This window comes from Vanellus vanellus (genome assembly GCF_965231255.1).
Source record: "Vanellus vanellus genome assembly, chromosome: 23".
In the NCBI taxonomy this organism is placed as follows: domain Eukaryota; kingdom Metazoa; phylum Chordata; class Aves; order Charadriiformes; family Charadriidae; genus Vanellus; species Vanellus vanellus.
Window position 1 is genome coordinate 6,782,508 of NC_138928.1, and position 26,151 is coordinate 6,808,658.

The 26,151-nt window shown below is 48.4% G+C and overlaps 1 protein-coding gene across 1 annotated transcript; it reads left to right on the forward strand.

Moving 5' to 3' along the window:
- The first annotated feature begins 3,832 nt into the window (after positions 1–3,832).
- On the forward strand, positions 3,833–19,203 carry CTTNBP2NL (CTTNBP2 N-terminal like). The gene is made up of 4 exons (XM_082494684.1): positions 3,833–3,952; positions 14,186–14,416; positions 16,750–16,857; positions 17,663–19,203. The coding sequence occupies exons 1-4, from the start codon at positions 3,854–3,856 to the stop codon at positions 19,142–19,144; spliced, it is 1,920 nt and encodes a 639-aa protein (XP_082350810.1). The 5' UTR covers positions 3,833–3,853; the 3' UTR covers positions 19,145–19,203.
- The last annotated feature ends 6,948 nt before the right edge of the window (positions 19,204–26,151 follow it).

Sequence of the window (26,151 nt, forward strand, 5' to 3'; positions counted from 1 at the left end):
TTATCTTTGTTTATGCTCTAAACTCTTGCTTATTGTCCAAAAATGGTGGTATATCTTAGACTCGGGGAAAATATTTATACCATCAGACTAAATAATGAGGTCCTGCGGTTTGTGATCTGTGTGATTGGACTGGTTGGCGTATTTCACTGAACGTAGAGGGGTAATATGCCCTGAGTGTTTCTAGATCTTGTTTCTAATGCTGTGAAACTCTATCTCTTGCTTGAAGGTTTGGAAATAATGGGTCAGGTTCCCCAGCTGATGAGTACAGATCTGTTTGGCAGAATGGAACTATTTGCAAGGGAGAGAATTGGGTAATTGAATAGGGTTGGTGTGATCTTTTATTAAAAAGTGGGACGAGGAGGGAACAGGGACCTGTAACCAGAAAGCAATTGTGGAAAGGTCAGCTCAGGAGCCTGTGACGCTGGAGGGCCAGGAAGGGAATCGGGTTTGGATAAGGGAGGAGGAGCTCAGATATATGCATATTAGCTCTTTGATCCAGAGATGCTGCTTCTTGTAAATAATAACATAAATGAATAGAACTTTTTTTTCCATTTTTTGGCTCTCTTGTATTGAGTGGCCCTAAAAGGGAGCGCTTGGGATTGTTAGAGATTCAGCGGAACGGGTATCTGCCAGGCGTGCTCTGAGAGGCATTGAAAAGTTCCCTGTAAATCAGTGCAGAATACAAGCGCAGTTTAGTGGGGTTTTTAGGGCAGTGACTTTATTTGTAGCATCTGCTCCCAGTCTGTCGCCTCAGCAGCACGGGATCCCCCGTGCAAACAGCGCAGTTAAAGGTCTTCTGTAGCAGCAGGTAGCACAGAAGGAGGCTGAAGCTGTACCACTTACATAGCTTTAATGGTACCTGTTGTTGTATAAATGATTGCTGTGCAAACTGGCTGCTGCTCTTTATTTCTATAAGTATTTTTACCCGTATATTTTAAGACAGGGCTTGTTTATGTTATTAAGCTGATTAAAGACTATAGCCGTAGAGGCCTGTTAAGAATAGCATGGCTTATTTCTATAACACTGTGAAGTACAAGTCACAATGGGAGTATTTAGAATATAGAATAGAAACAATTACTGCCCAGACTAATAGCTCTAAAATACCAAACTGCAGTTGGTAGCTGTCCTCGCTTTAAGAGTGTGCTGTTCGTTAGCTAATGGAGAGATGCAGCTGCACATTCCCATGTCATCGCTTTTTCAGAGAAAAGCACAGACGAGTCACATTGAAAGTCCACGTTCAGAATGGTCTGTCCTGGGGTGACAGAGTTAGATGATACACTTTGTTCCGAGATCTCCAAGAAAACTTCTCCTTTTTAGTTCTGGCTTAAAATGCCCCCAAACTAATGTAACTTGATGAGTATCTGGCAAAAGAAGTTCCTATTTCCCATCAGTACTGATTCAGTCTCAGCACCGGTGAATTTAGTCTGAGCAAGGACTGAGATGGTTTTAAATGAAGCCGTGCATGTCCTGAGCAGACGTCCAGAGGTTCCAGATTTAAAACCTGCCCAGGGAAGTGATGCAGCTCAGACTTAAGTACCAACATATGCACAGTAAATGTGAAGGCTAAAACGAGGCCTCCTCTTTTCTCACGATGTATGGCTACTTATTTATGTTTTAGCATTAATTTGCTGCTTCTGTTGCACTCCCTCCCTTTTCGTATAAGATGAACAAGTTGTTAATCATGCTCCTTCCGTGCGGTCTCAGCTTGCCAGGCTCCCCGTGGCGACAGAACCGTCAGCAGACGTACCCGAAGCCGAGGGAGATGCTCAGGCTCATGTTCTGGGCAACTCTGTAAAGTCACATTTACTCTATCGGCTGACCTGGAAGCGCAGCTCTTGCGGATCGGTGACCAGCACTGCCCTGGCCCGCTGAAATGGGATTTGAGTCAATATGTAGTGAGTTTCCTAAATTACACTTTTTGTGTCGTCTTGATCAGGCTTTTTTGAAATTGTGATAGATGTGAACGGATTTGCCAAACACTCCACTCGTGTATTTTCCTCTTGACCGTATGTTAATGGATCTGCAACAGGAAACATTCGGGCAGCGCTGACAGATCTGTGCTGTCCACTTAAATGGGTTTTGGAACAGCCACGATACCCCAGAGAGTCCTGGTCGCTTCCACTGAAGTTTCCTTGAGCAGCGCATGCCAATGGCAGGGCCGGCCAGGACAGGCTGTGAGAAACGTTGCTGCTTCTTGGAATTTCATGTAGAATGCTGCGTGAAGCAGGAACATGACTGCATGATGAGAAACTTGCCTGCTTAGTAGAGGGGGCACAAAGCAGATTTCTGATTTCTCTTGCGGTATGAAGGCTACCTGCTCCTCTCTGCAAGCAGAACTTTCTGTTCCCAGCAACTGGAAAACTGCTTTGGCGTAAACAAGACAGAACTTGCATTTGTGCATAATTCTCCAAGGCACAGTTAAGCAAATCATTTGTAAAGTAGCAGTAACTTCAGAAAAATTAGAGTTCAGTTGAATGTTTTAGCTGGATAGGATTCTTCAGTAAAGGTTAAATTAACCCTTTATTGCTTGCCACTACAGAATCACAGACTGGTGGGGGCTGGAAGGGCCCTCTGGGTCTCCCCCAGTGCCACCCCCCGCCAGAGCAGGGGCACCTCCAGCAGTGGCAAAGGACACGTCCCGGCGGGTTTGGAATGGCTCCAGAGGGGGAGACTCCCCCCCCTCTCTGGGCAGCTGTGCCAGTGCTCTGCCGCCCCCACAGGAGAGAAGCCCCTCCTCGGGTTGGGATGGAACTGCCTATGCTCAAGTTTTTGCCCATTACCTCTTGTCCTGTCACGGGGCACCACTGGAAAAAGACTGTTGCCATCCCCCTGGCACTCTCCCTTTAAGTATTTATAAGCATTAATAAGATCCCCCCTCAATCTTCTTTTCAAAGTAGGGTTGAAGTGGGTCATTGAAGTGGGGTTTGATATCTCCGAGTAGCTTCTCCGTGCTGTAGCATTTTCTGATCCATAGAATGGTGAAAGATGGATGTGACTTGGACTCAGAAAAGTATATTTGATTCTTGCACAAAGCACAAGACTGTATCATCAACGGGTATTTAGTTGACAAGGGTTTCGTCTGTGAAATTATCTCCATTGTTAACAAGATAGTGTAATAAAAAGGCTTATTACCAGGCAGTGCTAAGTGTGTCGGCAAAGGTGCAGGGGAGAACAAAGCTTTTTGTACGTGCAGTTCAGATGATGGATCTTTGTTCTTATGTGGGCAGTAAAATTATATTTAATAAATGATGGTGATATTGAAACAGTTTGAAAGAACAGTAATTAAATGTGTTTTTTGTGGCATTGATTTTTGTAAAGTGGTTTGGGCCTGGTCCATTAGCAACGCGTAATGGCATTCCTAGGAAACGTATCGTAGCACCGAAACGTTAACTTGGTCGTTAAGTTTGTGTAGGTGGGCCAGTCTGGACCGCATTCCTCCCTGCTCTTCAGTCTCGTTTCAGTGATGATTGCAGCTGTGTGATCCAGATGTGTAATTTACAGTAGCATGGCTTTTAAATATCCATGTTTTTCCCCCTCCTATTAACTTTGGCTACTTCGTGGTGAATATTACACTGCCATGTTAGCCCCTACATTCTGCCTACACCATCTGGGTGCGCATATGTTCATGACCCCTTGGGAAAAGGTGAAAAATGCATTTCCTACAACTGGTCTTGGAAGTTGAAGAGAAAACGTTCGCCGTGTGTATTCTCCGCTTTCCCCCCAGGGCAATTTGCAGTCAAAAAAAACTGGAAGCTGAAGTTAAATGGAGATTGTATGTCGTAACTTAAGAGTACTGATTGTCATGTACAAAGAAATACCTGGTAAACTATGTTCCATTTTTCAGGTTTTCAGGATGAATCTGGAAAAACTCAGCAAACCAGAACTACTGACGCTGTTTAGCATTCTTGAGGGAGAATTGGAAGCAAGAGATCTCGTCATAGAAGCCTTAAAGGTATGTTGTAAATACCATGGCAAGAGACAAAAATGACGACAGTACTACTATAGGTTCTGCAAAGCGCTTGCATCCGAGGTGAGGTTCAGAGGCAAAGATTTATTACTTGTTCAGAATCCCATCTTAATATTGACAGTATTAGATAATAAATGCTGTATATCATTCTGTGTCTTGGTATTCATTATTGAAAGCTGGCTGCAAGAAGCATTTCAGTGCTGAAATGTAGTGTTATGCATGTGCTTTCATCCTTTCTGATAAAGGACTGAGTGTTTCTGCTATCTTGAGAAACGTAAAAGGTGTATCAGACTTCCTTTGTTGGTTTTGTTCTTCTTTAGTAAGGAGGGCTTCTTGAAGCAGAAACTCTCCTCACCGGGAGGGATAACAGATTAGTCTTTTCATGACAATAATGTCACGCTAAGAAAAAAGCATCCATGGCTTTGTGTTGTACTAAGCCAACCTAAGCTGTCCCTGCTGCTGAGAGCAGCAGACCCGTGTGCGCAGCTGCTTATTCTTTCCCTTTGCTGGTGCAAGCGTTAGTGTAACCTCCCAGTGAGGTAGATAGCAGCTAAACCCAACCCATCAAAAAGGTTAGTTTCGCAGGGCTGGTGCTGGAGCACGTGGGACCTCTTCTTGCAGGGACAGCTCATGCTGCAGGAAAACTCTGCCGATGGGGCGTCAGCGTACGGGGCGTTAGCTCTGCGCTTTTGCTTCCCTGGCTCGGGTAGTGTGGGGCTGTGGCGCTCTGGGGCCAGTTTGGTGTGTTAATGTAGAGCCAAGAAAATGTGTAAATTGTAATAGTGCTGCTTTGTGAAGGATGCTGAGTTGACACACAGCCTCAGTAAGGTGGAAGAAAATAGTGGTATAAATGATGGAAGGAGTGAATTTTTGAAGAAATGAGTTGTGACAGGGTTGGATATTGAAGGCTTTTCAAGCTGACCCGTCACTGCTCATAATGTCTAAACTTTCAGCTCTTTCAGAAGAGGAGTGGCAGCCCGCAGGCCTCAGAGCTGCGGGGACTGGGTTTTCCAGCAACAGCTTCTGTAGCTTGAGTCCAGATACAAACACCTTTTGGGGAGTGGAGGGAGATCCTCCTCCAAAACAGTTGGGATGCTTATGTGCTTATTGTTAATTAGGTTTTGTGTTTAGACAACCTTTTTATTTTGGAGGGATTTTGTTACCTTCTCCAACCTACTGATCAGGTAGAAGGCTTGGCCCCTCTCTTGGAACAGACTTCAAATTTCTTTCAATTCACTTCAAGTCCATCTTCAAACTCTGTGTGGTCAGAATGCGTTACCAAAACAAGCATCACTTTAATGTTGCAGTGTTAAATGCACGTATTGGAGCACGGAGAGACCGATGGGAAGGAATGCAGCAGCTCTGTTCCAAAGGCTTTTTAGCGTGTACCTTCCAATAGCAGAAAGCAATTATTTCTTCTGTTGAAATTTAACCTGCAGTTCCCTCTTGCATGAGGATATTAATATAGTTAGAATACCCTTTGACACAATTTGTCAAGTACTTGTGACTGAGAAGAAATTAAATGAAATTGTAACCTGTACTTGGTAATTATGTAGTATAAAATACCAAGCCGATCAAAGGTTAGTGCTTTTCTCCCCTTCCGTAAGGGACACACTGTAGTGTTTCATCTGGAGAAGGGGAGGAGAGCTGAAGGTAATGGGCATAGACATAAAAGCTTCGAATGGGGTCTGTCTCTGGCTGCCCGCAGCCCTGCGTCCTGAGCTCCTGCCTCGCGGGAGGATGGAGCTCCCCTCCGGAGCCGGGCTGTGCCCGCCGCTGCTGCGCTGTGCTGGGCTCCGCAGCCCCGCTCCCTCACGCCGCGGCCCCGCTGCGGGCAGAAGGCTGTGTTGCCCCTTTGATATGTGCAAGGGAAAAAAAAAAAGTCATATAACTGCTTCACCTGGTGGGTGGACAGAGTTTCAGAAAACTTCTAGCCTTGCTTATCTGTTTATTTGGAATATATAGTTAGAGAAATTCTGGCCTTACTGTGCTTTTCTTTTTGTTTACTGATAGTAACTGTGGTAACAGCTTTACAGTGCTTCACCGGCTGAAATAGTTTTATTGTGTGTGACCGTAGTTAAAGGCAAACCCACCTTGCTAAGCTGTTTACTCACTTTTTGATACATATACAAAAGCCGCCCTGAAGAAAAAGGCTTTGAAGACCGAATGAAAGGTGGAAACTCTGAGAGCGTTCAGTCTGAGCTGCGTCCTCGGGTACCCTGGGCGGTAACGCACACTGAGAGCCGTCGAAACGTCCCGGGCTGGGGGAAGCGTTGGCCGTTCCGTGCCCAGAGGAGCGGTGCGACTGCGGGCTCGCAGCCCTCCCCGTGTTCCCTGGCTGTTCTGCACGCTGTATTCTGCCGCTGCGATCAGATTGCTCGGGAGGCGTGACGGTTTCATATTAAGTGCACGTGTATGTTGGAAAGAGGCAGAGTGGAACCTGAACTTTGTTAGAGGATTGCATGATCTTAAACAATGGCAGTGGTTTTCCCCTGCGGTTGCATTAGACACGTAGATGTCAGAGGTTTATCTGGCTATTAACTTGCCATCGAGTAAGAAAAATGCATTTTTTTCAGGGGCTAATTTGACTTTTTATTCAGAGTTCAATGCTTCTGAAGCCTCTCTCTTTGAGGCAGATGCTTTGGTACGTTACAGGAAAAAACACGCACTTGCAGAGAAAAAGACTACCTTAATTTGTAAACTTATAATTTGATTATAGTACAGTCTGCAATAATTGATATTCCTGCGTGCTTAGAGAACAACGTTTAGCATCTGGCATTTAGCAGAGAGAATCCATGCATGCAGATGACAAAGCCTAAAATAGTTTTCTTCTCCCTCATGCTATCAGGCCACTTGTTGGCTGGCACGGGCCCCGTTCCCCCCTGGGGCACAATCGCCTTTGCAGAGACCGCTTGCTGGATCTGCTGCTTCGCTTTCCTCCCTCTGCTTCACCTCCCCTCCCCAGATCTTTACCCTCTCTCCCACGTCACAGCCTTCTGCCCGGAGGCTCTTTGCCCCTGCCTGGAGGCAGCGTCCCTCCTCCGCGCGCTGGGAGAGAGGCTTTAACTCCTCAGCTTATTTGTCTGGGGCTCGGCTTCGTATTTTAGGTCACCTCTAATCGATGCCTCTGCTGTACTATGGCTTGCCCTGGCTGACTTCTCTCCTTCGCTTTTTTTTTTTCCTGTGGTTTACTTTTTTTCTTGTGTATAGTTTGTGATTGAGTAGTGGGTGTTTGTGACAGAGACCGTCACCTCTCCCTGTGCGTTCGCAGCGGTCCTGACTATTGACGTCCATTCCAAATTGCAATCTTACTTGGATTCAGACGCGACATACTAGTATAAAGGATTGAGTGAACAAATATACGGTATTCAAAATATTCTTTTCCAGTGCTTCAGTTTGCTTCCTCTATTTTAAAACCACTTTGAAAAAACCCTTTTTCTTGGCCTGAAAGTAGCTTCCTGTCCACTGCATAAATCTCAGTGTTTTCCTCAGAACAGACCTTAAGTCTCGCTTCTTATTGTGCTCCTTTTCCTGTAGTTGTAATGATATTTAAATCATGCAAAAAAACACATGCTGTCAGAGAGTTGCATAATTCTGAGGGCTAGGTTCTCAGCCCTTATTGCCGTGTAGAAGGGATTGCGTGTGTGATCCACAGGTTTGTCTTCTAAAACAGCACACCACGAGTGGAAACAGTTCAATATTTAAATAGGTCTCTGTCGCTGTGGCAGAGCAGTCTGTTCCCTGCCCCCTGTTCTTTAAATGAGACTTTTCCATACATTAGAAGTGAAGTTCTGTTTACTTTTAGAAAACAGGAAACAGCTTTCTGGCTCATTCTTTTATGTTAATAAGGCCTTAGGCAATTTACACTGGAATAGAAACTATATTTTGTGTTAATGACTGGGAGCTGGTATTCATTGCTTTGCTTCTGAATCCAGTGATTCACTCTATAAAGCAGTATTAGTGCATTGCAAAATTAAGTGTTCATTTGTCAGTGGGTTTAGAAATTAAGTTTACAGTGCAGTTTCAAAAATTTAGTCTACCTCTTGTTTTAATAAAAAAAAAAGTTCAGTAATATAAAACCTTAGTGCAGATGCTAGTAAATCTTTCACAGATGGGGCAAAACGGGCTTTTGCATCACTTACAAAGCAGCTCAGATCTCGCAGTGTTCCCATGGGCGCTGTCCTGCTGGAATGCGGGTTTTTCTTACAGCTTTTCTTGCAGGTTTGGGGGATCTTTCTTGCTCAAAGCAGCACTGTTTGCCAGTACCTTTTGTGAGACCGGTTCTCTGCGCCTTCTCAGTACCCCGCTGGGTGGGGAGCGAGGAGCAGAGTGGTGGAAACAGCCCCAGCCCAGCGCTTCAGCCGTGGCGGTCTCACCGGGCTCCCTGGTTTAGCGGGGACCAAACCGCAGTTCGGGGCACGGCGCAGTCCCCGCGCCATCGGCACGCGTGTGCTGGGAGCTGTGCTGGGCCCGGCTCACCCCGGGATTGGCGCTCTCTGTGCTACCCCCCGAAAGTTCCCGGGGACAGAAGTTGCAGTTTGGTGCTGCTTGACGTTTCCTAAGACAATTTCTTGCATTTTTCAGAACTGATAACAAGTCTTACGTGGGCAAATCTGGGTAGCCCTCGTTTATCTGGTTTGTTCACTTGATATAACGATGGCAATTAAGACAGATACTGTATTTGAGCAATACAGTTTCTGATGCGTGGATCTCTGCGAGGCACTGCTTCAGAGCCCGGAGCTAAAGTCGGACCCGGAATCCCACTCCAGCATTTTGACATTTATTTTCGTGCAAAGCGTGTGGTCCCCACCCCCATTTCCCTTCTCCCTGTCAGCGATTCTGTGACCTCAGCTTGTCTTTATTCCCAATATCTGTGTCTGGGGAGAGAAGCTAATAAGGAAGTTCAAGGCAGTAAGAAGCTATTTAAAGATTATACCACTCTCTGCAACATGAAGGAGGAACTTCTGTGGAAGTTATTACTGGAGAACTGCATACGCAGTAGCTACAGTTAATTAACAGTGTGTTTGTGTTGTGCCAAGGGTTAAAACCTAAACTCTAAAATTACAGGCAAGAGTAATATTCTGCTTTGTGTCCAAAACCCTACTTGAAACAAGTCTTGGAAATTCCCTGTTTGATGTTCCAGTAAAACAAGCTGTAGAGATTATCGAAGGCAGAGAGAAGACGCTGTCTCATAAACAAGGTTTCAGTAAAAGGAAATCTTTTATTAAAAAAAATTGCACAAATAGATTATGGGAAATATTCATCCCAAAACAGTCTAGAAATCCCGAGAGAAAACAGCAGCTTTTCCCTGACAAAGCGAAGCCTTTGCTTTGCCTGCCTGCCCGGGAAACATCTCTTCAGTTGTGTCAGATATTGCTTCTGCTCCATAAAATCAGAATTATCTCTTTTCAAAGAGCCTAGCAGTGGTCAATTACCCTGACTTGAGCTAAAAGCCAAGCAGTGTAAAGCTGTACCCTCTCCGCGTATGCCTAATTCTTCTGATTGTCAGGACTTTTATTTTTAAGAGTAGTTAACATGCGTAGCTACTTCCTTTTTTGAAGAGCAGCCCAGGCTTAAATGTTATCTTTTTTCCTGTTGGGGGAGGGCAATTTAATAGTCTTCAAAATCACCAAACAGTCCATTTAGTTGCTTTTGGAGTTTGAGTGTTTTGATAGGAAATTCCTAAGTCTGCATATTTGAAACGATACAGGCGGAGGTGCTAAATTAGAGGATCTTCTAATTGCACAAGGTTGCATCTTATTTCAAAGAGCGATTGATGCTGTTGGAAGTATGTATGTCATCTCTGCTTTTTCAGATTAAATTTTCCACTCCTGAGTTAACAATGCTTTTTGTAACCTTATTTCCTTATTATTGAAGCTTGATTTCCTGTGGATTTTCATGTTTGAATAGGGTGATGCTGGGATCTGAGTTGATTTTCTGGGCTCATTAATAGAATATTTCTCATCCATCATCAACTTGCTTCTGTTTTGAAAGTTGAACGAAACCTGTATTTAAGACTGAATTCCAGTTCAGACAGGACAAAATCAAAGCTGTTGGAGATGTTTTTACGTGACCTCCAGCGTTAGTGGAAGTTGTTGGGCTGAAGAGTTGCATCGGTGAGGAGCACGAGCCATGGGAGAAGGCACTCATCTGTGTGACAGTTCAATACCTGCATAAAATAACCTCTGTGGATTATGGCACTGTGACTTAACTTTAGAAGAGCTGTCCGGATGACTTTGGCGACAGTGGGACCCGTAGCACAGAGGTGTCACGGGAAGCAGCCTCAAAATCCCTATTTGCGTTTCCACGTGCATAGAATCGTAGAATGCTTTAGGTTGGAAGGAACCTTGAAGATCGTCGAGGGCATAGTGGCCCAAACACCAAAGCCTGGATTTGTTTTGGTAAACTAGATGTGGTTGGTGTAGGATGACCTGTTTAAGCCTTTTCCTAGTCTGGACAACTTTTAATTAAATGTTTATGCTCTGCTGGCTATTAAAGAAGAATAGCTGGACTTCAGAAAGCTATTAATGTTATGGTAGTCTCATCTGTTTGTCATGCTACTTCAGGAAAATGCTTAATTGCTCACAGTGGCAAGGAAGAACTTCTTGTTCTTTCCCAGGCAGGAAATAAACCACCCCTCTAAATCCAGCAGAGTCCAGAGCCCAGTGCTGTGAAGAGCCAGGGAAAACATGGCTTTGGTGCACCTTCGCTGTTGCAAGAAATCAGAGGTTAGAGTTAGTGGGTGTGACCTTAATCCCAGTTCTTTAAGCTTTTATTGGAAAGAAGTTGCCCAGAAGTGAACTTTTCAAACGTGGCCCCGTTGGCTCACACGGTTCCAGCACTGGCACCCTCTGAAGGGTTCTCCCGTGCTTCTGCAGTGACCGGCACCGCAGTGGGTTGGGTTTAAGGGAAGAGCAGCCCATCTGTCAAAGCTGTTGGGGCAGCTGGATGAACATCCCGATTTGTATTTACAGGCTCTTTAATGCTTGAGTCACTTAGAAATTCCCTACGCACTTGTACTGAGGTTTGGTTGAGTCGGTTTTTTTTAAGTTCTTCAGAATAATTGAAGATTCCCTGTCCCTCCAAAAAAAAAAAAAAAAGCCTGTAGTTTTTCCTGTGATTCATTAAACCAGGGGCAGCTCGTTATCCAGGGCCGCCCTCCCATTTCCAGGGCTGATCTTTTCCTTCCTCTTCTTTTTTTTTTTTTTTTTTTGTGTAAAGTTAGAACAATATCTTAAGCTCTGATCAAAGGTATCCACTGTTCCTGGTGGACAGTGCTGATAAAGAGGGAGGGGTATTTGTGAGTGTGAGCTGTTCCTCTGTTTACTGCAAGGGTTAAAATGTGACGCCAAACCAGTATCGTGGGACGAATGTCCCTAACTGGGTTTGGTCATGGAGGAGATGGGGGGGTGGGGGGGGGAAGTATTTTGTTTTGGGTTTTTTATGCCTCTTGTCAAGGTAATGCATACGCTTCTCCCTTTGAGGGCAGAGATTGACTTTTATTAACCTTTTTTGTGCTAATCACATGGTCGCATCTTAGAATATAGGCAGGACCAGCAAATCTCGTCAGCTATTTGAGTAAAGCAAAGCTTCATTGTTTATCTGTTGGCCCTCTGGCCTATAAAGCTCGGTTGCAGCAGTTGGCTTTTCTGTGTCGGTGCGTCTGTCCCCGCTGCTGCGCGGGGCAGTGTCTGGGGCAGCGCTGCTGCTCGTGCGTGCTGGAGGGGAGCGTTCGCGGTTCCGATACGGTTTACTGGCACATCAGGAAACAGCCATGCCAATAAATACTGCCTTCCAACTTGTCTTTCCATGTTGGTCATACTCAATCTTTCCTATCTAAAAGATGTCCTGTCTAAAAGCTGGTGGTTCCCAGTGGCCAGAGGGTCCCGCGGCGCGGCTGGCCCCGCTGCGGCTCTGTGCAGCGCCCGTCGCTTGTTCTCCGCCCCGCGACAGCCGGCTGCCCTTTCACAGCATCAGCAGAGTCGGGGCTTGTGCTGAGAGCCCCTCACTGCCTCTGCAAAGCCACCCTGTTCGGTTTGGAATGGCTTACCCTCTGCTGGCGCTGGTCAGGGTGCGCGGATGCGAGCGGTGCGTAGAGCGATCCACAGCGCGGCTGCGAGCGCGCAGGATGCCGTTGGTTGGGGCAGTCTCTCCAGGCTGCCTGTCCTCTGTCCAGAAAAGCGCAGCCGGTATCATAACTTTCCTCCGCAGGTCCCGCAGTGCTGTGCTAGTTGCACATGCTAAAGTGTGCTTTTAATTAATCTGCTTGAAAGGCGATAGCGCGCTTTGGTTAAAGGTCCCGGGGCTCTCGCCTTTCGGAGAATGGTGGGGGGGGTAACTGGGGCAGAGCAAAGCCCACATCTTTCCCTGTGGTCTTACCAAGACTGTGCCTATGCTCTAGAAAAGTTAAGGTATGAATTATCTCCTGAGAACCTGTTACCATGACTAAAACGAATCAAGAAAAATCAAATTTAAACCCCAATTTGGAAGGTATTCTTTCTTGGCAGAGTGCATCAGCTCTGCCGTGATCGGGACTGTGCTGTCAGAGATACGCGCTGGAATGAAACACCCTCACAGGTTTTTCACAAAGGCATAGCATTTAGCCCATAACCGTTTCAGCTGAAATCAATAATTAGATTTCTTGGAGCCAAGGTAGGTCAGCTCTGAGGGCCCTTCTGAATCTAGATCCGTTTTCCCCGTTACGTCTTTTGTTGCACAGATATCTGTTTTCATGTGGTTTCTTATCATGGTGGTAAACATGTTGATAATAAATTAACGTCAGTGTGTTTATTAAATTTTGTTTTGTTTTTTAGAACTTCACAGTAGTCATTCAGTAGGATACAGCTATCAGTGTCCCAGCAAACAGATTTCCAGCTGGAATGGCTGATTCTAAACACTGTAAATATAAAGGCTAGTATGTGTGAGTTGCCTCAATTCTTACGTGTCACCAAAAGAAAGCTTATCATTCCGATCTTACTTCTTGAGAAACTAAACTTTGTTTAGTCTGGATGAGAACATTAAGGATTTTATTAACAATTTACGGGTTTATAAGCTATTGCAAGAATACAACTCTTAATTGCTCAACATGAAATTCTTTGATGGTGACATAGTCGAGAAAACCACACAACTACTTTTCCACCGATACAACAGTAAATGATTAAATCTTTAGCTGAGCAAGAATTGGTACTTTCCCTCTCTCCTTTGGCACAGGTGTGGAATGTAAGTCAGGGACATAGGCAGCAGGTAGCTGTGCCGTGAGGGCGTCAGCAGCCCGGCTGGGTTGGGGAGATGCTGTGTTTTTAAGCAAGACTTCCCCGTGTTCCTAGTTTGGTTGGGGCCACTTGGTTAAAAGACATTGTTCAACTGGGGGGGGGCAGTGGGAAATTAATGGAGCACGTGCTACGTGCTTTGTATAACCCACACACACTCTTTTCAGACTGCCTGTGAGTAGTGTGTGTTTGCTTGTGTTCCAGCTGTGGAAATACCAATGGGTTTTGCAAATTTTTTCAAGACTGGAGTGTGTTACCTGGAGAGCAGGTGGCTCCTCGGGCGGTTGTGAAGCGGGGGGACGTGAGCTGTGCGGGGCGCGCTCAGCCCGCGAGACCTGGGCTCGCCTGCATACGTTTGATCCGTCTAGATTGTATTGTCCTTATTAGTGGGGTACCATCAACTTTTGCCCATTTTAAATGTATTAATGAGCATTTTTATTAGCTTGGGGCCTACATGAAACTTGAAATGCAAACAGTTTAAAAATCCGTTCTGATGATAGAAGGATTATTGTCCTCACTATACACTTAACTTTTCACAGTCTCAATTTGATCAGAGTCTGCCGTTAGAGGAATAGTATGTGCACCTAGTATGTGAAAAACATGGTGTTTGTCCCCTTCTTATTGGCCTCATCAGAAATGGTAAAGTCCAGGTGGGCTTTGGAGGACTCGCGGGTGGCACAGACTGCACCGCTCTTCAGCGGGTACATCGCTTCACCCGTTTGTCGTATGAATTACTGTCTCTCTTGTCTGTTACCGAGGACCTTTAACATGACACACTCGGGTGTTTTCCTGTCTGAATACTCCTATTCTTATAGCAGATAACAGGATGTGAATCAGACTGTGTTAAGTGGAAAACTGGGAAGATGAATATTAACTACAAATTACTTTCTTCTTTAGCGAGTTTTCTATTTTAAGTATATTGAAATGCAAATTTGTTTCTGTATTGCAGGCCCAGCATAGAGACACGTTCATTGAGGAACGCTATGGGAAGTACAACATCAGTGACCCATTAATGGCTTTGCAGAGAGATTTTGAGACGCTGAAAGAGGGAAATCATGGTGAAAAGCAACCAGTATGCTCCAATCCCTTATCTATTTTGAAAGTGGTGATGAAACATTGCAAGAATATGCAAGAAAGAATGTTATCCCAACTAGCTGCTGCGGAAAGCAGACACAGAAAGGTAGGTTTTGCTTCAAATATATGCAGAAGTTTACAGTTGCATTTTGATAGTACATTAACTTCAGCAAAAACATTTAAATGCCTGGAGTTTCGGTAACTGAAAGGCCTTGCACCTTTGTTTAAACTTCTCACTCGCTACGATGCAGCTGGTAAGCTTATTAATTGTAATTCCAAAATTTGAAATATATGCATGATGTTTTTGTTAGGACACACAAAAAAGGAACTAGCTTATTCACAGCTGGGAGGGATAGTGCTTGCCAAAATGTAACACAGGATTTCTGGAAGATTGAATTCTCAGCAGACATATCGCTGTTCTGCTCGTGACTTGTTGTCAGTGATTATCGCAGAGCTGGTACCAGTACTTATGGGAGTGCACCTCCATGTGCTTTCCTAAGAAGGTAGGGTGTGACCAAAACTATTTTTCATGCTATTTGGCCTCTTTAATAAAGCACCTATTATTCTTCATATACAGCTTTAATGTATATTGACACCAGTGAAGTGCTTGGTCCATGCGTCAGACTGTACTTCCACAAAGGTTTGCTCCTCTGGCATACCGTGGTTTAGAGGAGCGTAAAGCTGCACACAAGTCTGAAAGCAAGAGTCCGCTGAACTCTGCTTTTTGGAGTCTTGCTACAACATATTCTCCTTGTGTATCTAGTTAGCTTTTGAAAAAAAAAATATGTTTACATCTTTGTTTTGTCCTGCAGTAAATTTAAACAAGTCAAAATGATTGAAGTATTTGTCCCTGCTGTGTAGTCAGGGCAGAGAATAATCGCCCAAGAGTACATCACTGGAGTCTCCGACTGGGAGGAGCTCTCTGGAGCACCCCTGCAGTCACTGCCATTGCAGCACTGTGTCTTAACCTCTTCACGTACTTCTTTTCCATGTTAAAAAATAGCTGGGATTTTTGCTTTTGCTTGTGGCAGTGGCAGACTGTGAGGTGATGCCCTTACACTGGTGTCTAAGAAGTATCTCTTACAGTGTCAGATGTAGGTGTACTCTTGGCTAGTGCCCGTGCTGGGACCAATACCATCCTGTATTTTCTTCAGGTATGTCACTCTTGCTTCGATTGAAACTTACTAAATCCCATACAAAGATCTCAAGGACAAGAGTTGCATTCTGTTTCTAATCAAAAGGTTCAAAGTTGAACCCTCTGTTTCATTGCTCATCAGCATGTGGGTTAAAGTTTATTTCCCCATAATCTGTTTTGATGGGGTTAAGGTAGCGAAAGTTCCTTTCAGTCTGTGAATAATCTGAAGCATTTCTGTTGCAGAAACCTTGGTATGACATAAGCAGCCAGCCAGCTTGACTTTTACGTCACTGACACTGCTCAGGGTGGGCAGCTGGAGGTATCTTCAGCTTTCGGTTTGCCCTCTAAGTCACTGGAAGTAACAGCAAGGCTGTGCTTCGCTTTTCAGCCAAGTATCTAGCTAAATCACACTATTACAATCAGATGACTTCCCCCTTTCTTCTATCCTTCCTGTCTCCTTCTGTGAAAAGGTTCCTTGTGTACTTAAAGATATTTAAGCATTTTTTGGAAGCTTAAAATTCAGGAAGACTGAGGAGCTGCAGAATTCATGGTGAGCATGTGTTGGGAGAGCCTAGAGTTTTGGTGGTGAGATAACAGCAGAGTCTCTTGGGAAGTTTGTGTTCTGGCTTTTTTGTTGAGTTAATAGAATTTCAATTATTCATATAATTCAGCCTTAAAGCTGAAGGAGCTCCTTAACTGGGTCCTTATGGCAAGCAGTTTCATTTCAAGAGCTCATCTTGTTCTTAAGTGGAAGAACAAATTCATGTTCTCTAAAATAAACTTTGCACCGCAGTCCTCAAATCTCCTGTAAGAAACTGGGGGAGAAGGCTGTATGCGAATTACCGCTGAGACCGTAGCGAGGATCGTCTTGTAATAGTTAGTGCCCCGTGTCTCCTGGATGCACGGTCTCCGGGCAGAGCCTCTGCTCCCACTGGGGTTTATAATAATGGTCCTGCCAGGAAATTCTGATGAGGGCACCGTCCACCCAAGGACGGATAACATGAAAGTCCCAAGGCTGTTCTGCAGTCTGGAGGAAAAGCATGCAATTTAGTTGTTTAATAATAAAACGAAGATACATCCAGTGTGTGGTTTTCCTAACTTTTCGCAGACTGACTCAACTGTACTGTATAATAACGTAGTATTGTAACTTGTCCAAAAGCTGCGTTTATGTGATATTTTGAGTTGAATTTGGATGTCTGAGTGGTTGCTCTCCTGCGTCACTTGGCTTTGGACCGTGTGCGAAGACGCTGATCTCTCCTTGCTTGTGTGCCTGGGCGCTGGAGTGACGGATGTTTGTTTGGCAGGTGATACTGGACCTGGAGGAAGAGAGGCAGCGGCACGCCCAGGACACGGCGGAGGGGGATGATGTTACCTACATGCTGGAGAAGGAGCGAGAGCGGCTCACCCAGCAGGTATGTTTGCTAACTGGTAATTACCCAACCCACGGAAACCCCGGGCTCCTGGGTGGTGAACTCGGTAGTGATGGCTAATTGCACCTTCCTGTTGAAAGAGGAGTAAGGGACCTCCCTCCTCTGCAAGGCACTCCTAGCTTTTATCGTTTTGATATGAAAAACAACCTTAATTTTGGGGGGTGTTTTGGTTGCTGAGCAGTGCTAAAAGCTACTAATGGGCAATCAAAGGCTTTGAAATCTTTCTTCAGCCTGAAATCTGAGAAGTTCTCAAGAACTGTGCTGCACTTACAAATGATAGGGCTCTCTAGTGCTCAAAATTCAAAATAAGTCATGAAGGATCTCTGGGGGAGGTTATTCAGAGCTGATAATAAATATTTAAGCTACTGTTTTCTGTTACTCAAGCGCTGTAGACTTTATTAAACATACATAACACATCAGCATTTTAAAGTCTAAATGCCTTTAAAAGGCAAACCGACAAAGTAGTAAATGAGGTGGAAGGAAGCTCTGCTCCAGATCGCCTGTTCCGTCGGTGCATGGCAGACTGGGTGTATAGCTCAGTAAAGGTCAATTGAATTTCATACATGATATAACTACTGGTAAGTAATAATTCTTAATAGATGCAGCCTGAGTCATACACGGCTGCCTTGTAGATACGTGGAGCAAGAATCTCTTTCTTAGCCATTGCCATCTTTTACTGGGGAATTTCTCCAAGATAGATAGTAACCCCGTTCCCTTTTGGGGGCTTCATTTACTTTCAGGAGGTTTTGTGGTGCCCTTAGAGTCTTTTTCTGTCCTTATCTTCCAGCTGGAGTTTGAAAAATCCCAAGTGAAAAAGTTTGAAAAAGAACAGAAGAAGCTGTCAAGCCAGTTGGAGGAGGAAAGGGCACGCCACAAGCAACTGTCTTCCATGCTTGTAGTGGAGTGCAAGAAGGCCACGGCCAAAGCAGCTGAAGAAGGGCAGAAGACAGCAGAATTGAGCTTGAAATTGGAAAAAGAGAAGAGTAAGGTGAGTAAACTGGAAGAGGAGCTGGCATCCAAGAGGAAGCGGGGTTTACAGATGGAAGCACAAGTAGAAAAGCAGCTCTCAGAGTTTGACATTGAAAGAGAACAGCTGAAAGCCAAGCTGAACAGAGAAGAAAACCGTACAAAAGCACTCAAAGAAGAGGTGGAATGTCTGAAGAAATCCCTGAAAGAGCTGGAGGCTTCTTGCCAGGAGCACAGTGCTACCGAGCCTTTGCAGCCAGGCCCCTCGGTGATGTCCAGAGGTGTTGCAACTGACAGTCCTACAGTGAAGTCTGTGTCTTGCCAGACAGAGTGTCTGCAGGCAGACCGAGCAAATCCTGCCAGCACAAGCAAAGCTGTACATAGCGTGTTTCCCAGCCCCACTACACCCACTCACTCCTATGCAAAATCCAATGGTCATTGTGACACAGACGTGCAGATGGGCAGTGAGCTGCTGCAGACAAACGCAGCAGAGAACCAAGTTCAAAAGGAGAAATCTGCTGGTGCAGCCCCAGAAAACGCAGTTGAGAATGGAAGTTCTCCTGTAAGAACAGAGTCACCGGTGCATCTGATGTCCCAGGTCCCTTCTGGTGGGGTCTCCCTGTCTCCCAGCGGCACAGCTGCCTCCTCTCTAACACCTTCTCCCTGCTCCTCACCAGTTCTGACTAAACGCCTCGTGGGAGCTTCAGCAAGCAGCCCTGGTTACCAGTCATCCTACCAGGTGGGGATCAATCAACGTTTCCATGCAGCTCGGCACAAGTTTCAGTCTCAAGCTGAACAGGACCACCAGTCAAGTGGGCTGCAGAGCCCACCATCACGGGATTTGTCTCCTACTCTAGCAGATAACTCTGCCGCCAAGCAGTTGGCCCGCAATACAGTCACTCAGGTCCTTTCCAGATTTACCAGCCAGCAGGGACCTATTAAACCTGTCTCCCCTAACAGCTCACCCTTTGGCACGGACTATCGAAATCTGGCAAATGCTGTGAGCCCCAAAAACGAATCTGGTCACTCTCCAAGCCCTGGCAAGGTTTCCAGTCCACTAAGCCCGTTGTCTCCTGGAATTAAGTCACCAACCATTCCTAGAGCAGAAAGAGGGAACCCTCCACCCATTCCTCCAAAGAAACCCGGTCTCGCTCAGTCACCTGCTGCTCCTACTCCGCTAACCAAAGCCTCCTCCCAGGCGTCCTCTCTGGGTGCCCCCACGGACGTGGCAAGTAGCTGCTCGAACAACACTGTAGTGTCGAATGGCAAAGACATTGAGATCCTCCTGCCAACCAGCAGCTAGTCTCCAGAAAATGTGAATGTGACATTCCATGGCTTAGCATCCTAGAGCTAAGACACTGTTTTTCCACTCCATGTTATTTATTTCCATAGTAGCAGATTCTGTCTGTATAAAGCATTTAGTATATTTTTTTTCTTTTTTTAATAGGTAGGAAAATATTTTTGTTTATGAAGAACCCTTAACTACAGCTATACAGTAGCCTCAAAATGTCTCATGACAACAGTCAGATCATTAGAGATAACAAGAACCGTGATGGGACCTAACTATCAGACTCTAATGGGACTGAAATGCTACTTTTAAATTATGCAGAAATAACTTTTGCAGACTTTTTACTCCAGATGAACATTTTCTAAAAAGTGCCTGAACTAAGCCTGCAATATGAATGTGATTCTCTGAAAAAGGTGAGGAGGGGGACCATCTAGCTGCAGAGACAAATTCTTCTGTGAGTCGTGAATGTTGAAACCAACACTGTTTTTCTTTTTAATTCTTTCCATTTGCTAAAATAAGTTAGCAGATGTGCTACAAATTCTGTGAGGTGACCACCAGACCGACGCAGCCAGCCACACTTTGTCCTTTAGGACATAGCTCCTAGCTACTTGAGGAGGCATACAGAAGTTTCTTGGGGTAAAATGTAGCCGTAATACAATCCACATTACTTTTCTCTCAGTATTCATTGTCTGTGTGGTTCTTTTTGCTTTCCTGTAGCACATTGTGCAGAGATGCCGTGTGCTTTAAATGGCTGAACTTTCTGGTGTGTCACCTTGAATTTTCAAGCTCTTCAAGCATTCTACTGTTGTGTGTAGAACTTCTGAGAAAAGGATCTTGCTATTACTTGACAAAGATCTCACTATTACTTGAAAAAAATCACTAGTCCATACCATACAGGTGTTTTGCAACAGTAACATGGGATCTTTTACTATAAACAAGAGCAATAATTTAGTTCCTCATCCGTCAGTTGTGTCCAGCTGACCTGGACTTCACTCACTAGTTAGCTATGGGATCGTGCTGGCTTTCCGTGGCTGCAAACACGGAACCAAATCATTACTGTCACGTGTAATTGAATATCTATATATGTGTAAGCAGTTTCACACACACACATGTTAAAGACACAATGCATTAGGGAAATCTTTATCTATCCTTGATGTTCTGCCTAATGTGAAGAAAATGTGGGAATTCATTGAGATTTAAAAAATCACTTGGAGCGAGGTTGCCGAAGTTGGAGGCAGATTGTGTGTGTGAAGAATTATTTGGGCCCAAGGGGGGAGAAGCCACTGATGCCTGCGGAGAAACACTTGCTGCAGACGTGCTGCCTGTGCCGCCCGTCAGTCAGCAGCACAGCACGGGTGGTTTTCTGAGTCACTGTGGCGAGAAATACAAGACAAACACGCCACAGATCAGGGGCAGAGGCTGAGAGCGTAACCCTGAGTTAATTATCTCAGTTGTATGCGAACTGATCCTAAATTTAGAAACTGGACTTGCTGCGCAGTGTCAGTCAGTGTTCAGCGTTTCCCTCTGCAGTAGCGTCACGTTTACACAGAGCACAGCTTCCCACTGCCGGAGACGCTTTCTCCTTTGTCATTTTTCAATATTTAATTAGACAAAATACATCCACCCTTATTGCAGGGAAAGCCCCTGCGGCAGCTGGGCGGCCGCGCTGCTGTACACCACCTGGTGGGTTCCTTCTGGCTTTGAGTCTCCTTTCGTAGGACATCAGAGCTCTTGTGCTGCTGCGAAGTGGCTGTTGTCTGAAGTGACCCCGCTGTCCTCTCCCGCACGGCCGTGGCGGGTATTTAGACTAGAACGAGAGTCTTTCACAGACCTTTTAGTAGCCTTTTAAATTGTGGGTTTCTGTGCTGCCGTTCCGTGTCCGGCGGAACGGGCTGTGTGCTGACGGTCGGGAGACGGAGGCAGCCTGGCCACCACTGGGCAGCGGCTCTTTTGGAAGCACATTTATTACTTTTTTAACTTTTGAGTATCCACAGCAGATTTTTCCTCTTGATGAGAGTAATTGTAAAAACTGATGGGCAGATGGATTTTTGGCCCGTGTATCGCTTCGGATTCAAAAGTGAGGCTTTTGTATACACTGCTTTAACGTGTTTCTTTGCTTTTACATTAACCTAAATGGCATTACCCCCTTTCTTTATCAATAGCTCTATAGAGAGATGTACTATGATGGAGTCTATTAGGAAATGCACTGAGTACTGTTTCTTCTAAAATGTAATATGGGAAGGGGTATGCAAAAGAATGTATTTTTGCTAGTAGCCTATCTTCTGAGAGAAACTAAGCACAAGATATTGAAATGGATCCGACTAATTCAGTAAGACATTTAGAGTTAGTATTTAACTGTCAATGTAGATTCTGTGTGGAAGCAACTAAATATTTCTTCGATAACTCACACCTATAAGCAGACATTGTTGCAGAGTTTGTCACTGGCTAATGGAGTATAATGAAGTGCAAAATGTATACACTAGTATTAATTCATTAACACTTGTAAATTTGTAAAGCCAAATGTACCAAGCTGAAGTCTTTAATCATTTTTATAGCTGATGGCATTAAACATGTTAAACATTCATATTATCAATAAAGGATTTTATTTTTAAGATGTGCAAATCGCTTAAGAAGATGTTTGGAGTTGGGACGGTGCGTGTGGACCAGGGCTGTATCGCAGGAGACGGCACGGGCGGTGATAGCCGGGCATCTGTACTCCCCGGGAAAATGAAGCTGTAAATGGCAGAAGAAAGCAACTTTGGCGTGTGATGGGTGGTGAGGAACCATGGCCGGCCGCAGGCTGGGCTGCGTTGCTCCCCCGTCTCCCCCTGTCCAGCACTGTCACATGAGAGCTGTGGCAGCAACATGCTTCAGGTGACACAGCACAGCGAGCTCCGGCCAACTGCGGCTTTTAGGTATTTTAAATTAAAAACACTCCTCCTAGAGTTCCTAGAGTAATGAAACAGTACGTTTCTTCCCTGGAGAGTTGGGGGCTGCCCCAGGTGCCCCCAGCCCAACCGCGGGGAAGAGTCCAAAGCTGTTTGTCTCCCTAATGTACACCTCAGTAGTGACCTATTTTCTTATCTTTACATCAGTTTGGTTGAACAGGTTTTGCAACAACCTGGGAAGACGCTCTTTGTTCATCTCTTCAGGCTTGATGACATTTCAGAGGAGGGCCGTGCAAGTGATAGTACTGGCTTCAGCACAGCCAAGAATCACAGAATGGTTTGGTTGAAAGGGCCTTTAAAGACCACCCAGTTCCACCCCCCGTCCCGGGCAGGGCCACCTCCCCCCAGCCCAGGTTGCCCCAAGCCCCGTCCAACCCGGCCTTGAGCACCTCCAGGGATGGGGCAGCCACAGCTCCTCGGGGCACCCCGCGCCGGGGGTCACCGCCCGCACAGGAAAGAATTTCTTCCTATTATCTCATCTAAATCTCCCCTCTGTCAGTGTCAAACCATTCCCCCTCGTCCCATGGTTCCCCTCCCTGACCCCCAGTCCCTCCCCAGCTCTCCTGGAGCCCCTTTAGGCACTGGAAGGGGCTCTGAGGTCTCCCCAGAGCCTTCTCTTCTCCAGGCTGACCCCCCCACCTCTCCCAGCCCGTCCTCCCAGCAGAGGGGCTCCAGCCCTCCCAGCAGCTCCGGGGCCCCCTCTGGCCCCGCTGCGACAGGTCCACGTCCTTCTGATGCTGAGGGCTCCAGAGCTTCCTCCCTCCCACCATCGCCTCCGCTGCTGCCGAAGCCGAGGAGCCCTGCCCAGGCAGGAACTGGAACTGGAACCGGCCCAGGTGTGGAACGCCGCGCCCCGGTGGGCCGAGCGGTGCACGGGGGCGCCGGGCCGGACCCGGCGGCGGGTGACGCCTTCAGGGGCCGTGAGCCCAGCGCAGCCCGTGTCCCCTCCGCGGGGGGGCACTCGCCCCCCGCCACAACGCACCCCCCGCCCCCCGACGCCGCTGCGGGGGGGCTCTGCCCCGCTGTGCCCGGTGCTGTGTGTGCTCGGGGCGGGGGGGTCGCGCCGTCCCCCCCCTCTCGGGCGGCGATCGCGGCTCGGTGGGTCGCCGCAACCGCGCTGCGCCGCGCACAGCCCCCCCCGCGCCCGCTGCCCCCGGCCCGGCCCCGCCGCCCCCCGCCCCGCGTCCCGGGTGAGGCCGAACGGAGCAGGGGCCGTCCGCCGCCGTCCTCCGGAGCCTTCCGCGGCAACGCCGGGCCCGTACCGCGAGTGGCGGCGGCCCCGGAGCCTCCGCCCGGGGCGGGGCGGCGGCGGAGCGTCCGCGGGGCGGGCGGGGCCGCTAGGGGGAGCCCCGCGCCCGGGAACGGGCCGGGAACGGTGCGGGAAGGCGGCGGGGGGCACCGGGGGGGCACCGGGGACCGCTCCCGGGGGGCAGCGCCGTAAACGGGGAGGGGAAACGGGCTGCGCCTGCCCCGCCGCAGGGACCCCCATCGCAGGGACCCCCATCGCAGGGACTCCCCCATCAGAGGGACCACCCCTCCATCACAGGGCATCCCCCGTGGCAGGGACTCCCCGATCACAGGGCATTCCCCATTGCAAGGACCCCCCTATTGCTTGCACCCCCCATCATAGGGACCCTCCCGTCACAGGGCGTCATCCCTCCACAGGGCATTCCCCATCACAGGGACCCCCCACATCATCGCGGGGATCTCCCCATCACAGGGCATCCCTCACTGCTGCTCCCAGGGCTGCTCCTGGCTGGACAGACGAGTCCTGCTGAGGCGGTGGCTTCGTGGGTCAGCACCCACCCGCCTGTGCCGGCTGCGCACTCCTGCCAGGGCACATGAAACGGCACAGGCCAGAGCCCGAGAGCAGTGCCTGCACGGCGGGGACACCGGCTGCAGGACCATCGTGATGCCGAGTGCTGGCAGGGCCGTGGCTGCCGGGCAGAGTGGCTCTGGGTGGCTCAGCCGGGAGCTGTGCCACCGGCTGGGCTGCCAGGGCAGCGGAGGTGCCGTGCGTGACGGCCAGCCTTGTGCCCGGCAATTTTCCTCAGAGGAAAAGTGGTGATCGCTGACCAGCTGCTCCCATCAGCGCTACTGTTATCGGGGTAATCACAGAAGCGCCAAGAGAAACTGAAAACAAATTGGCTCAGCACAACCAATCCGGTCCTCCCACCGAGCACCAGGAGCTTTGGCTTGCTAAATTAATTGGCAAACCGGCGATGGATTTGTTTGGGCCCAGCTCCCACGTGCTCGGGGCAGCTGCGTGCTCACACCTCTCCCGGGGGCTGGGAGCACGCGCCGCAGGGGCTGGCAGCGGCCGCAGCGCACAGGCGTGCGCAGTGCAGCCACGCTGCTCCAGAGCATCTTACAGGTGAGAAACGCCCAGAGGTGAGCAAAACCCCGGAGCAACCACAGGGCACCGTACCGCACCACCGGGGGGGCTGCGGTGGGGCGCTGGCGGGCACAGGGTGCTGGTGAGGCGCTGTTGGGTGCTGGGGTGGGCGCATCATGTAACCGCAGCTCCCAGGAGTGTCCCTTGGGAAGCGTGGCGGTCCCCCAGGCACTGTAACCTCCAGTTCTGCCGGGAGAAAGAGCTTTTGCTTTGGTGTGCATTCACCCCGTAGCATCGGCTTCGGGCTGCCCCAGCGCGGTGCCTGCGGACACGGTTTGTTTGCACAATCCAGCCGCCGGCCAGACCTGGCTCTCGCCCTCCGCCGGGGCGCACGCAGCCAAGGAAGGCTTCAAGCGCTGAGTGTTGTTGTGAAAAGTTTTCATGCTACAGGTTTAGCACAAGCAAACATGCCAAGAAGCTGAGGTCTGCTTACCCCACTTTCCTGCCCTGCTATTTCAGCCTCGGCCACCGCTGCTGATAACCCCTGGGCGCCGTCCAGGCGCCGCAGTCACCGCCACGGCCTCATCACCCGTCAGCCACAGGCAACAACCCACCGGCAGCCGGAGCAGCAGGTTAAAGGGGCCGGGAAAATCAGTTTGGGGACAATCATCTCTTGGGACGAGGACAGAGAAAGTGTCAAACACAGGGCTAGATTTGGAGGTTGAAACGCCATGTTCCTGGGTTTTGGTTCTCTACTTCATCCTGCGGGTGTGTGTTTCCTGGTGCGGCCCTGTGCTGGGTCCTCTGCTCGGCTCGGTGTGGCAGTACCGGCTCGGTCATCGCAGGCAGCTCCTGCCCCATAGCTGCAGGGTCACAAACCGCCTTTGTAAAATCGATGTGCATGGCTGCAGCGGTGTTTGCAGAGATGGAATTGCTACACAAACCAGTTTTGGTTCATCTCACCAGGAATCAGTGGATGTCCAGCTGAAAACACTCTGAAAATAAGCTCCACTGCGGCTCCACGGGGCCACTGTCCCCACGCACCCCGTGCCTCGAGCCCGTGCTTGGCTCTGGCCGAAAGACCCGTGGCCGCGAGGGGCAGCGAGGGACCAGCTCTGCACCGAGCGAGCTGTCGCGGTGGGTCAGCCTTGTGGCTGAGCCCCACGGAGAGCCGCGCCGGGGTGATGCTTTGGCAGCTGAAGCCAGTGCTGGCTCCGGGCTGGCCGCCCCGGTCCCAGCTCGCCCCCGGGCCAGGGGCTCTCGGGCCGCGCAGGGCAGGGAGCTGCAGAGCGCCCCGCCGCAGGCTCCAGTCCCCCACGCCACACTCCCATGGGGTGAACGGGGTCTCGTGTGCTGCACGGAAGAGGGAATCCAGCTGAAGAGCTGCTTCTGATGGTTTTCATCCTGCTCTGAAGGCAAGAGGGGAATTTGTTTCCGGGGAGTCTGAGAGCTGTTTACACGTTAATGAAGTGGCTCCGTGTGCTGCTGGTGAGGGGCCCGAGGAGCAGCACGTTCGCTGGGCCGGGGCACGCGCTCGCTTTGCACCCACACACCAAGGGCAGACACCCCCTGCAGCCCCCGCGCTGCCCAGTGCCCCCCACCTGCCCCCCGCCCCGGGGACGGGGCTGCTGCCAACAGCGACTACAGCCAGGAACGGCAAAGCGTACCCAGAGCAGGGGCCGGGGGGGCTGCAAAGCCCAGGTAAATCCCGGTGACGTGGAGGACGGAGAGCGGTGTCT